The sequence below is a fragment of the Cervus canadensis genome, chromosome X (assembly GCF_019320065.1).
Source record: "Cervus canadensis isolate Bull #8, Minnesota chromosome X, ASM1932006v1, whole genome shotgun sequence".
NCBI lineage: Eukaryota > Metazoa > Chordata > Mammalia > Artiodactyla > Cervidae > Cervus > Cervus canadensis.
The window spans coordinates 63,182,113-63,195,761 of NC_057419.1; the positions used below are offsets into that span (position 1 = coordinate 63,182,113).

General features: G+C 42.3%; 2 protein-coding genes across 4 annotated transcripts in view; both read left to right on the forward strand.

Moving 5' to 3' along the window:
* Positions 1 to 13,649, forward strand: part of PRRG1 (proline rich and Gla domain 1) — a 160,245-nt gene that overhangs the window by 80,758 nt on the left and 65,838 nt on the right. The gene's annotated exons all lie outside the window — the stretch shown is intronic.
* On the forward strand, positions 4,489 to 8,321 carry LOC122434726 (transcription factor E2F6-like). Of its 2 annotated transcripts, none has more exons than XM_043458376.1 (2): positions 4,489 to 5,722; positions 5,950 to 8,321. In XM_043458376.1, exons 1-2 carry the CDS (start codon positions 4,857 to 4,859, stop codon positions 6,092 to 6,094), a joined length of 1,011 nt encoding a protein of 336 aa, XP_043314311.1. In that variant the 5' UTR covers positions 4,489 to 4,856; the 3' UTR covers positions 6,095 to 8,321. The 2 variants fall into 2 exon arrangements, with proteins under 2 accessions (XP_043314311.1, XP_043314312.1); XM_043458377.1 differs by having other exon boundaries at positions 4,491 to 5,734; positions 5,950 to 6,074.

Below are 13,649 nucleotides of genomic sequence, written 5' to 3' on the forward strand. Positions count from 1 at the left end.
GTCTGTTTAGTTCTTTGGCCCATTTTTTGATTGGGTCATTTATTTTTATAGATTTTTTTTTTTTTTACTTCTGGTCAATGCACAGTTTTCTTTAAGGATCAAGGCAGATGTAGAGTGTTTGTTTGATAGGCCACCAACGGGCTGTTTTAGTTAGCATAAACTTTCTGTTTAATCATATATAAGCCAGAAGGACTCCCCCACACCTTAGTATTCGAAATTGGCTTCCATTATCATTCTAGAAACCAAGATGTAGTGCTGGTCCTAGAATCAAGCAGCTGAGTCCTTGGATAAGTCATTTAGCCTGGATGTCCCTTTTCTTGTCAGCAAAATGAAGGGATTGAGATGGATCCGTGGTTTCAGTGTGCTCAGAGAAGCCCCAGGTTTTCTACAGGGGTCCCTGAGGAGCCACTAGGAGAGAAGGGAAAGAAGAGGGAATACTGGTGAGTGTTCCTCTCCCCTTCAGGTAGAACAAGCGGAAGTTTGAATTCTATCAACATCACTTCTAGAACAAATTCACATATAAACAACATTGATTTCACCAGGGAAAAGTCCTTTCTGAAATCTGTGTGCTAATTAATAAAAGCACTAATTTGTCAGTGAGATTCCATTTCTGAAATCCATTCTGCTCTGCTGTTGTGCATAACAGAAAGATAGCTGACCACTAGCTTTGCATGTTCTCTGAACAACCATCTCTGATATGAGACTTTTTGATTAAATGTAGTATGTATTCTATTAGGACAATCATTCACTCCTAGCGTCTAGATTACAGTTAACTATCCCATAGATAATACCATACTGTCTATGTTGACAGAGTATAAAGCATTCACTGTAACATAATTATATATTTAAAGCTATGTTTCATGTTTGCTGAGTCTCACTACGTGCCTTACCCTGCCCCACCCCAGCCCATTTAATGGTGATTGTTATAGTTGTTTCTGTAGTCTTCCAAATGGGACAGATCTAGTGTAACCAGAATCAGTGTAAATCGGATTCATAAACTAAAAACAAAGTTTTGTGGTTGTAGCAACTATAAACTCTAAGACAAATGATCTTCTTGTTGATGAGAATTGAGGCACTAGTGATGAGAAATACCTATCTTGGGAATTCCCCTGTTTTCATGATTCTACCGGATTGTGTGCTTAATGTTGTGCAAATTAGATCATTTTCTACCCCCATATTTGTTTGCTTCCTGTGGGTAAGGCACGACTCTCGTTCATAAATATCATGTTAGAGTACCATACATTTAAGCAGTTGTTGTAATTGCTAGTAACTTGATTGCTGTCATCTACCATTTCATGAAGTATTCTTTTTGATAAGGAGTTATTGTAAAACTCCTTCAAAGAAAATTTGACTTTTTACCTTCCCTTGTGGGAGAATCTATTAGATAATTTCTCTGTATCTAATTATTCCTTACAAAGCATAAAATCATTAGACATGAGACATCTGAATATATGATGTAAAATTCGGCTTTTAAGTAAACCATATTGAATTAGTAATAGATCCCTCCTCATGGGGGAAGGGATCTATTGATGTTATAGACATACACTACCTCTTTTGTCTTCAGTCTTATAGAAATCAGTTTCTGGCTTTTTCTCCACACTTATTCCTGGAAACCTGCCTGTTATTATCTGACATTTCATTGCATACCTCTGATAGCACAAAGATGTCTTTTTTTGAAGTCTTAGATAGGGATCATAACCACTACATTGTCCTTAAGAAGCAGTTCAGGATATTAAAGATACAACAGTTACTTCTCTCAAACCCTGAGATGCCCCCACTCTCTCTAGTTCAGTCCTATAACATAAAATAATATTTTAAATGTCTCAGTTCCTGAGTGGGTTTCTACTTCCTAATTCCTGTGAAAATGCCTACTACATGCCATTCTAACTAAGTTGTAAGTTTGTGACAACCTGTATGGGCACATGAGCACCACTGTACAACAAATTCTGAATTATAAGCTTACCTTCTATGAAAAAAAATAGCCTTTTAATTTCCACAGATAGGTTACAGTGGTGAAATACATTTGAGAAATAATCTTTTTCCCACCTCCCTAAGTAATAGGAGGGCTTCCCTTGTGGCTCAGCTGGTAAAGAACCCGCCTGCAATGTGGGAGACCTGAGTTTGATCCCTGGGTTGGGAAGATCCCCTGGAGAAGGGAAAGGCTACCCACTCCAGTATTCTGGCCTAGAGAATTCCCCGGACTGTATAGTCCATGGTGTCACAAAGAGTCGGACATGACTGAGCAACATTTTTTTTTTCAGTAATAGGAAGATGATCCAAATAGGATCTTTTTTTTAATATTGAAATTTATTTTTAATTGAAGGGTAATTGCTCTACAAAATTGTGTTGGTTGCTGCCAAACATCAGCATGAATCAGCCATAGGTATACCTGTGTCCCCTCCCTCTTGAACCTCCCTCCCCATCCCCCCCCTCTAGGTTGTCACAGAATCCTGGTTTGAGCCCCCTGAGTCACATAGCAAATTCCCATCAGCTATCTGATTTACCTATGGTAATGTGTATGTTTCCATGCTACTTTCTGCATACATCCTACCCTCTCTACCCCCCACCCCCGTGTCCATAAGTCTGTTCTCTATGTCTGTCTCCATCAGTTCAGTTCAGTCACTCAGTCATGTCGAACTCTTTGTGACCCCATGGACTGTCTCCATCGTTGCCCTGCAAATAGGATCAACAGTATCTTCTTTCTAGATTCCACATATATGCATTAATATACAGTGTTTGTTTTTCTCTTTCTGACTTACTTCACTGTGTGTAATAGGCTCTAGTTTCATCAACCTCATTAGAACTGACTCAAATGCATTCCTTTTTATGGATGAGTAATATTCCATTGTATATATGTACCACAGTTTCTTTATCCATTCATCTCTCAGTGGACATCTAGATCTCTTCCACGTCCTAGCTATTGTAAATAATGCTGCAATGAACATTGGGGTGCATGTGTCTTTTTCAATTGTGGTTTCCTCAGAGTATATGACTAGTAGTGGGATTGCTGGGTCACATGGTAGTTTTTTTAACTTGATTACATTTTTATTTTTTTATTTTTTTCCATTTATTTTTATTAGTTGGAGGCTAATTACTTTACAATATTGTAGTGGTTTTTGTCATACATTGACGTGAATCAGCCATGGATTTACATGTATTCCCCATCCCGATCCCCCCTCCCACCTCCCTCTCCACCCGATTCCTCTGGGTCTTCCCAGTGCACCAGGACCGAGCACATGGTAATTTTATTCCTAGTTTTTTCAAGGAATCTCCATACTGTCTTTCATAGTGGCTGTGTCAATTTACATTCCCACCAACAGTCAAATAAGATCTTTTTATTTTGCATAATTTTGGTTTTTAGGAAGTGAGATGTCACTTGAGAATTCTAGTGAGACTTAGTTGTTCTAAGGAAAGTTGTGTCCATCCATTTGCGATAAGAAATGCCTATTTATACCCATTTTAGCAGAAAAAACTTGAAGGCATTGCATGTACACACAACTGACTGAATGATGGTATCAAAAGTTTAGAAGCAAGGAAATATGAGTGTGATATTTTATAAGATTTTTTTCATAGTATATAAGTCTGAGCACAGGATTTGATGGGGAGGGTGTCTTGTCGCTTTTTGCTTCTTATTTGTTTTTATTGCTGGTTTGGGGGATTGTGGTTGCTTGGCTGAAAAATAATATATTCATATCCCCAAAGAATTTGAATGCGATACACTACTCCCACTTAACAAAAATCTTTCCAAGTATAAAATTTCACAGTTACAACTGAAAAGACCTAAGAAATAATATACATATAAACCTTAGGTTAACAAATTAGGAAACAGGCTCAGATAAATTTGGCAACAAATGCAGAATCATGTAGCCAGTTTAGTGCCAGAGCTGGACAGAAATTTGCATACCTGACTACAAATTTAGGATCTTTCCTCACTACCATACTCTGCCTGAATTTTCATGTGTCTCAATACAGGGTTGGTGAAAGCAGTGAACAGATACTGGCTTTTTCGGACTTCAACCAGAGAGTCTCAAAAGGCAGTTTTCATATGACTAACAACAGAAGGCTCAAATAAATGGATAACTTAGCATCTTGCACAGTCTTTTATGAGAAATTCACAACTAAACAAGATATTAGATTTATTTAAAAAAGAGAAAAAATAACCTCTTAGTATGCGGACTCCTTATAGTTTCAGTCTGTGGCACACCAACATTTACACAACACCGACTAGGAACAAACTTTCTATTTGAATAAACGCATGTTGCAGATTGCTGAAAGTGAAAGTCGTTCAGTCGTGTCTGACTCTTTGTGACCCTATGGACTATACAGTCCATAGAATTCTCCAGGCCAGAATACTGGAGTGGGTAGCCAGATTCCTTTCTCCAGGGGCTCTTCCCAACTCAGGGATTGAACCCAGGTCTCCCGCATTGTAGGCAGATTCTTTTCCAGCTGAGCCACAAAGCTCAGGCCAATCTTTTTTATTAAAAAAAAACAAAAACAAAACAAACTTAAAACACCGTGCTGCGTGCATCGGAACGTGCCAGCCGCAGCGGAACGCGCCAGCCGCAGCGGGCATGCGCACTAGAGGCAGCGCACTGCGCATGCATAAAGATGGCGGGACTCGTGTTCTGAGTGCCATAGATCAGCGTGCTTTCTTTCCGCGAGCGTTTCAGCTCCCAGGGGCGTGCGGCAGCGGTGCACCAGTCTGAGGTCCGGCCTAGCCACGTTGAGCATCTCATCACAACAGGGGCCAGGTTCGTGCTTGTCCCGCGGGACTGGTGTGTTGGAAGCGGTGCCCAACTTGAGTGGGAGAAGGCGGGAGAGCTCGTGCAGTGCGAGGTGAGGGCCAGCCGGGCAGCATGAGTCAGCAGCAGCCTGCCTGGGAGGCACGCAGCTTGCATGTGGACCAGGTGGAGGAGAAGACGGTGTGCGGTGAATCCAAAGACTCCACCCGCATGGAGGACCCGCGCGGATTAAAAGTAAGCTTTAATTTAGAAGATAGTGCGCAACAGGTGTCCATGAAAAAAGGCCCCAAAATGAAGATACCTCGATGTTATGCGTCCCTGTCTCGTTTAACTCAAAGATTTATGGCACTTCTCAGATCTAGTCCTGGAGGTGTTCTTGACTTAAATAAAGCTTCAGAAGCACTGGGCGTACGAAAACGAAGAGTGTATGACGTCATCAGTGTCTTAAGTGGAATCGAGCTGGTTGAAAAAAAATCTAAGAACCAGATTCAATGGATAGGACCTGATCTTAGCTATTTGGAAATAGGGCCCGAACAGAGGAAGCTGCAGGAGGAACTTTTTGACTTATCAGAGAAAGAAGCAGCTCTGGATAAATTAATTAAGGATTGTTCTCAACAAATGTTTGAGTTAATAGAGGACAGAGAAAACAAAGATCTAGCATATGTGTCATATCAAGATATTCATAGCCTTGAAGCCTTCCATGAACAGACTATATTTGCAATTAATGCTCCGGGGGAAACCAGCTTGGATATTTTGTATCCCAACGATGAATCTGTTGCAGTATATATGAAGAGCACCCAAGGGCCCATCAATGTTTATATATGTCAAATGACGCAGCAGGATGTCTCATGTTATGAAACATCGGATGGTGTAGGAACCTTTTCATCCGAAAGCACACAGCCAGAACACCCTCACCGTGAGAAAGAAGAATATCCTCCAGAGCAGAGTGAAGAATTGCTTGAAGTGAAAACTAATGGCATGTGAGGATCCAGGTATTGAGTCTTTGGGGACATCCGGGTGGGTGAATTACACTGGGTGGGTGATTCTCAGAAGAATAAATCATCCCCGATGCTTTCTCATTCTCCCTTACAGCAATAAGGCCAGGGGTAACTTTGAGCAGTTCACTACTTAGATTACTGGATAATTACGGTTTCTGCATTTGAAAATAACTTTTTAAAACAATAATTATTCCCTGTTTTTTTGCCAGTGAAATAGACATCTTGCCTCCTGAAATTACTCCATCACACAGAGTATCACTGAAACTGTTGGGCAGGCTGGATGGACAGCTGTTTGTGGACTCTGCCCTTTGCTGCTTGGATCAGGTGTTTTTATCACAAGAGAAACTGCCTTAATATGGGTTAATGCATGCATCTGGACATGATGTCTTTGTGTATATTTGTGTAATGTTTAGATTGCTTATGAAGTATTTCAAAGTGAGACTTTTTACCCTTGTATAACCAAAATAATGTCTATGTGGAAAGTATCAGACATACTATCTAATTTCTCTGTTCTTTATAACTGACTAGAACCCTCTGAATGAGGGTTAGAGAAGAGTTTTTTCCAAAATTTTATATGCAGAGTTATCATAAATATGCTGTATTTTTAAAGTTTGTGGAATTAATTATTGTATTTCACTGCAGTTCCCAGTGCTAAAATTGGACTTCAAGGTCCCTACAGATTGATTGTGTTGGAGCAGACTGGTGGCATGCCCCAGGCTTTGGGGGCAAGTGTAGAAATGCCATCAGATCATGGCTTAATAATTCCTTACAAGATGTGAATTCATGGTGACAATTGAAAACTATTTTAACCTTTAAAAAAATTTTTAAAGTTTACTGTGGACCATTGTTAAAGTCTATTGAATTTGTTATGGTATTGTTTCTGTTCTATGTTTTTGGTTCTGTGGTCTTAGCTCCTCAACCAGGGATTGAACACACACCCCTGCAATGGAAGGCAAAGTCTTAACCACTTGACCACCAGGGGAGTCCCCTATTTTAACCTTTTTTGCAAGCAGATTCTGTAATATGTTTCTGCATGTAGCCTTGCTCTTCAGTCAAAGGGATTTACTTATGATGACCTAATGGTACCCTGCCCTCTCTCCAGCTCTAGTTAATCATTTCCAAATACCTAGTATTTCTGCTTCATTAGGTAAAGCATGTACCACTCTGTGCCTCAGTTTACTCAGTAGTTTACCATTAGACTGTGAGCTCCTTGAGGGACTTTGTCTTATTGTTAAGCCCATTGCCTTGCACCAACATCTGGCACATAAAAAGTGCTCAATAAATGTTTGAACAAATCAGTGAGTGAGTCAGTGAATGGTAAACTTAGACTAATAATATTTGGCTTATGGAGCATAACAAGGTTCTTGTATCATTCAAATTCATATCTTAAGCTTCTCTTGCTTTCAAAGAAAGAATTGAAGCAACATGAAATTAAGACCATGTATAAAAAGAGCATAAGAATCAAAAATCAAAATATTGGAAGATAATACCGAGCATTTAGGAGTTGCACACCTGTGAGCTCCAGTGACTTTTGCCAGTCTTGCCCCTCTGCTGAACACCAGCCTCCTCCCTACTGGTGTAGCCCCTGCCGACTGCCTCTGCCAGTCTGGGACTGCTCATTGTGCTCCTTGGGCACAGGTGACGAACATGAGAGTTTTAGCAGAAGGTCTGTGTGTCGGTCAGGTGCTCCTTGGACAGGGCCGGGCTGTGCATTGTAGAGTTGGCAGCTGTCACTTATATGTGATGGCTAACCATGACAGTGGATGAGGTCACCTCATAAGAGGGAAGGAGAAGAGGAGAGGCCCGTTAACATTTATTTTAAGGGAAGAGACAGAAGAAAAAGCCTTTCCTGAGAGGGAATAATGAGAGGAAGGGGAAAAACAACTGAAGAAGGTGGTGCTCCCCAAACCAACAAAGGAAGCATGGCCACAAGTGATAGCATCCTTTCGAAGCAGCAGTTTCTTACTTGTGACATATGACAAACACTCTACTTTGCAAAGTGTTCAGAGTAAAATGAGATCATGTAAACTTGTAAATAACCTCAAAGGGCCTCCTGTCTCTTTCCTCTTCAGATCCACCAACTTTCCCTTCGTGTTGCTGTCAGTGTGTTGATCTGGTTCAGCTCACCCCTACTCCCTTCTACTTCTCAGCTTTAATGTGCGAAAGAAGCTTTCCAGTCTTACAGCCAGGCTCATGGATGAGGGATGAGTAAATTAATCCTTGTTAAGTCTAAGGGAGCTGGGGCTCCCTTATAGGTAAAACAGAAGTTGTGATGCATCATCTTGGTCATGTTTTGTTTCTTAAGTTTATGAGTTTGAGTGACTTCTGCATAAATAATATCTTACTATCCTTAATATCCACAACAATTATGTCAGATATTGAATAGCTACCTGAACTATCAAATAACCCAAATATCAGTAGAAAATAATTTAGGATATTTTGTTATAGCTACTCATTCATGCTTCTCTAAATGTGTATATCTGTCAGGTGTATGAGTTTCTGTAACTCCATTTTGTTTTCAAGATTTTGGATCATTTTTATTATCGTTATTCTAAATTCTTTTTCAGGTAGATTCCCTATCTCCTCCTCTTTTGTTTGGCTTGGTGGGCATTTTTCATGTTCCTTTACCTGCTGGGTATTTCTCTGCCTTTTCATCTTACTTAGTTTGCTGTGTTTGGGGTGGCCTTTCTGTATTCTGGTAGTCTGTGGTTCCTTTTTATTGTGGAGGTTTCTCCCAGTGGGTGGGGTTGGATGATTGGCTTGTCAAGGTTTCCTGGTTAGGGAAGCTTGTGTCAGTGTTCTGGTGGGTGGATTTATTCTCTCTGGAGTGCAATGGAGTGTCCAGTAGTGAGTTTTGAGATGGGTCTATGGGTTTGGTGTGACTTTGGGCAGCCTGTATATTGACGCTTAGGGCTGTGTTCCTGCGTTGCTGGAGAATTTGTGTGGTATGTCTTGTTCTGGAACTTACTGGCTCTTGGGTGGTGGTTGGTTTCAGTGTAGGTATGGAGGCTTTTGGATGATCTCTTACTAGTTAATATTCCCTGTAGTCAGGAGTTCTCTGGTGTTCTCAGGTTTTGGGCTTAAGCCTCTTGCGTCTGGATTTCAGTCTTATTCTTCCAGTAGCCTCAAGACTTCTCCATCCATACAGCACTGATAATCAAACTTCTAGGTTAATGGTGAAAGGATTCTCCACAGTGAGGGACACCCAGAGAGTTTCACAGAGTTACATGAAGAAGAGGAGAGGGAGGAAGGAGATAGAGGTGAGCAGGAGGAGAAAAAGGGGGGCTCAAGAGAGGAGAGACAGATCTAGGCAGTACTCTGTTTCCTAAGTGTTCTCAGCAGCCCAGAACACCCACAGAGATTCACAGAATTGGGTTGAAAAGGCGGGGGGGGGGAAATAGAGGTGATCTGGGGGAGAAAAAGGAGAGTCAAAAGGGGGAGAGAGTAATCAAACCAGTAATCACACTCCTGAGTAAAAATGGGTACTGAAGGTTGGATTCTTAAATGTCCAAAATTGATATCAAATACTGGAAAACAAAGATTAAAAATCTAGAGTAGAGGCTAGACTCTTAAAAATACAATATTAAAAAAAAACAAAAAAATTTAAGAAATATATATGAAGTTCCCTTTAAAAATAGGGTCCCCCCTTTTTTTGCAAGGTTATAGTGGGTTATAAAAATGAAAATTAAGGAGTAATAGAGGACTTAAAAAAAAGAAAAAAATTTTTTAATTAAAAAAAATTAATAGTAAAAATATATCTAGGAATTTCTCTGGAGCTGTTGCGGGCAGTGTGGGTTCAGTTCAGTTTCAGATAGCTCCTTGTTCCAGCTTACACTTCTTGATATCTATAGGCCCCTTCCAGTGTAGTTGGTGTTAACTCCAGGGATTTTAATCTGTTGCACTGGTCACTTCTAAAGCAGTTCCCTTTGTTGATTTGGCTTCTGTTTGCAGGTCTCTTCAGTGTCTAATTTCCACCCTGATACAAGGGGGCAGAGGTGGTCTCTTGTTTAGGTTTGCTTGTTCAGTCGTGCTGTGGGGAGGGAGGGGCCCTACAGACAAATGTCACTGGCCTGTGTGTGGAGCACTCTCAGTGTTCCGGCCACACTGGGTTTGCCCCGGCTCGCAGCGTGTGTGCTTTCCCCGTCCACACTGCTCAGGCTCCAGGCTGCTCTACAGGGAGCGGGCCCTGAGTTGCGTGCGGTTCCAGTTTTCGGGTACTCCACAAAGGTGCAGGCTTGGTCGGGCCTGCGTTTTGTGCCTTCCCTGGCCAGAGCAGCTCAGACAACCAGGAGCTTGACGGGCGCACTCTCCCCGGGTGCGGTGTGCCTTATCCCCTCCGCGGTCCCAGCCTCAGTTTCCAAGCGCGCAGGTTTGGTGCAGCTTGTGTCTGATCTCTGGTTGTGACCCTCCTGGCAGATGTCAACCATCCAGAATCTCAGGAAGTCTTTGGTTAGAAATTGGAAGCCTGTTTGCAGTTTGGTAGGGGATGCCATCTCTGGGGCCGAGTTTGCCCCTTTCCCCTCCCCACTGCCTCCTGCCTCTGGCGGGGGATGGGCCGGTCCACCGCTGGCTAGCTCTTCTCTGGAATTGCTCAGTCCTTCCTTTGTTCTGCAAATGGCCAGCAGTGCCTTTGGTTAGGGCTTTTCCCAGGTTAATTCTCTCCCTCTTGCGATTCCACAGTTTAGGTTGCTATCTTGCACTAGCTCCCTCCGATTGCCCTCAGGGCATTCAGGCCCAGTCCTTACCCTAAGCAATGCCGCCCGCTCCTCTCCGTTCAGCCCCCACTTGCTGGTGGCGGATGCTAGCATCTGGGGTACTTTTCTGCTGGGAGTTGCTTTTAGGCATGTAATCTGTGGGTTTTATTTATTTTTCCTCCTGGTTAGGTTGCCCTCCGAGATTCGAAAACTTGCCCCAGACCCACCAGTGAGAGGGTTTCCTGGTGTTTGGAAACTTCCTCTATTAGGACTCCCTTCCCGGGATGGATTTCCATCCCTAACTCTCTTGTCTTTCTTTTTATCTTTTATATTTTGTCCTACCTCCTTTTGAAGACAATGGGCTGCTTTTCTGGGTGCCTGATGTCCTCTGCTAGTGATCAGAAGTTGTTTTGTGGAGTTTGCTCAGCATTCAAATGATCTTTCCATGAATTTGGGGGGGAGAAGGTGGTCTCCCCATCCTCTTCCTCTGCCATCTTAGCTCCTCCCCTCCCATGTGTATGATTTTCAATTCTCAATCCTTCTTAAGAGCTTCTTTGTGATCTTTTGTTAAAATTCTCATGATGACAGACTTATCAGCACACATTTGACCAAAATTGAAGTTAATAAAAGTAAGCATGTAAGGTATGGTAAAGGATACTTCCTTAAGAGTTTCTTATAAAATCAAGTCCTTCTTAAATAAGGACCAGAAATAGTCCATAATTTATATTCTGAAGAATTTCTGAAATTTTTGAAAATAATTTTATTTATGTATTCACTTATTTATTTTTGGCTGTGCTGGGGCTTCATTGCTTCACAGACTTTTCTCTAGTTACAGAGATCAGGGACTACTCCCTAGTTGTGGTGCACGGGCTTCTCATTGCAGTGGCTTCTGTTGTTGCAGAGCATGGGTTCTAGGGCACACAGGCTTCAGCAGTTGTGGTTCCCAGGCTCTGGAGAGCACTGGTTCACTAATTGTGGCACATGGGCTTAGTTGCTCCATGGCATGTGGGATCGTCACAGATCAGGGGTCCATGTCTCCTGCCCAGGTAGGCAGATTCTTTACCAATGAGCCACCAGGGAAGCCCCCCAAATTTTAAATCTCATGATATCCTCAGAATATTTATGAATCATCAAAGTAGCCACTATTTGACAGTAACTAATTGAAAGGACCCATGAGATTCTCATTATTAAAGGTATGGGCTACCCTGGTGGCTCAGTGGTAAAGAATCCAGCTGCCAATGCAGGAAACGTGGGTTCAATCCCTGGGTCAGGAAGATCCCTGGAGGAGGGAATGGCAACCCACTCTAGTATTCTTACCTGGGAAATCCCATGGACAGAGGAGTCTGGCGGGGCTATGGTCCATAGGGTCGCAAAGAGTCGGACATGACTGAACGACTAGTACACACACCACACTGCACCCTATCCTGGATTTGGATGAAGTAAAAAATGGGCTTAGGAGCCATCTCTCTCCTGCTGCACCATACCTTTATTGTTGCTTTGTCTTCTCATTGTGAACAGTCAAGATACATGCAAGGTAACCTTGGTCTCAGGGGAGCCAGAGGACAAGTTTACTGAGAATCTTTGATATTTAATGGTCATATAGCTGAAATTAGGCTGCATGCCATCAGTGCAAACCATCAATCTATACATTTTTCAATAAACTAGACAGGCTAGTACAGAGTGTCTCCAAGGGCTTTAAACAGCACTGTATAAAGCTTGTACATTTCATCCCAAACTTGACCAAGGGGACCAGACTTCCAGGCATCCCTGGAGTTAAACACACAGACTCACTGCAAGTTAATCCTATCCTTGATCGATTATTCTTTCTTTTCTAAGTGTATTTTTTTAAATCATCTTGGTAATAAATCTCTTGTTTTTCCTTAATTGAAATAACTGCTACCAGGACAGTGACAACAAATCATACTCTTGTTTATTGAGCTCCAGTCTTTGCCAGGCTCTGAGCAAAGCACTTTATGTCCAATACCTCATTTATAACTGAGGTTGGTGCTGTTATTCCAGTTTTACAGATGAGGAAGGGAAGCTTAGGGTTTCGGCTTTCCTCACAGCTGTTTGCTTTAATACCTCTTTCTTACTTTGTAAATGTGTAGCTGATGGGTACCATTGAACAAACTTGGGATACCAATGAGATCACATTCATTACTCAAATTAACCACAGCCCCTGAAAATATGAGAATGTCTTCCTTCCTTCCCTTACCAGCCCTGTTCCCGTGGGACATGCAAGAGCTCTAGGGTTGCACCTGAAGCCTAGAGGAGTACATCCTGTGAGGAGTGATGAAGATGAAGGAGTAGTAGGCTGTGAAGCTCACCTTCTCCCACAAATAGAGGAGTACATCCTGCCTCCTGCATCAAAGAAAGATAATGGGATGCTAGGTGCATTTGTAGGCAGTCTCCCTTTTCTCTTGCTCTTCATGTTGTTGCTGGCATATAGTCTTACATTGAAACCAGGGCACCCAAACCAGGCTTTCTGATACAATTCCAAGGACAGTAGAGGAGCCACTTCATGAACTAAGGCATAGGTTTGCCCTGGCTGGGCTGGTAGTAATTACCAGCAGCACTTGGGAAAGAGGAGAACACTTTTCGACCCAGCACTTCCCTCCCCTCTGCTCACTCCATAACACAGGAAGCCTGATTGCCCAGTGTTTCGGCTACCTAGTGGCCCTGTGTTTCAGTTTTCATCTCCCTGGCCTCTTCCCCAGACAAGCTGACAGAACTGGAGCAGCTAGCTGAGGGAGGTGGGACTGGATGGGGAGGGAACTACACTGGATTCTTTTGCTGCTAACGTTTATCAGGGCCACAGTAACTAGCCCATGTGACAGGTGTCACCAACTTTCAAGTTCCAAAATGGATCTCAGTTTGCTTTCTTAGAGGAGGAACTTCGCAGCCCATTGAAACTTGATGTGCCAGATGGATTTGGGAGCACAATGGCAGGACCCAATCAGTCTTCAGAATCCCTAGGTCAGAGGTTCCCAAACTTGCTGAGTTTGAGGTATTCTTAGTTATTGCAATGACTTTTTCATAGCAGCCATAGGCCAAAAGAAATGCCTAATAGTTCCATTTATTAAGTAATTAGGTCTAAACAACTTAATAGGTATTTATATCTTGACAGCTTGGTCGCCTCTTAAATACTACAGACATACCTCCTATTAATGCACTTGTCAAATATTGCGAGTTTTACAAATTGAAGGTTTTTGGCA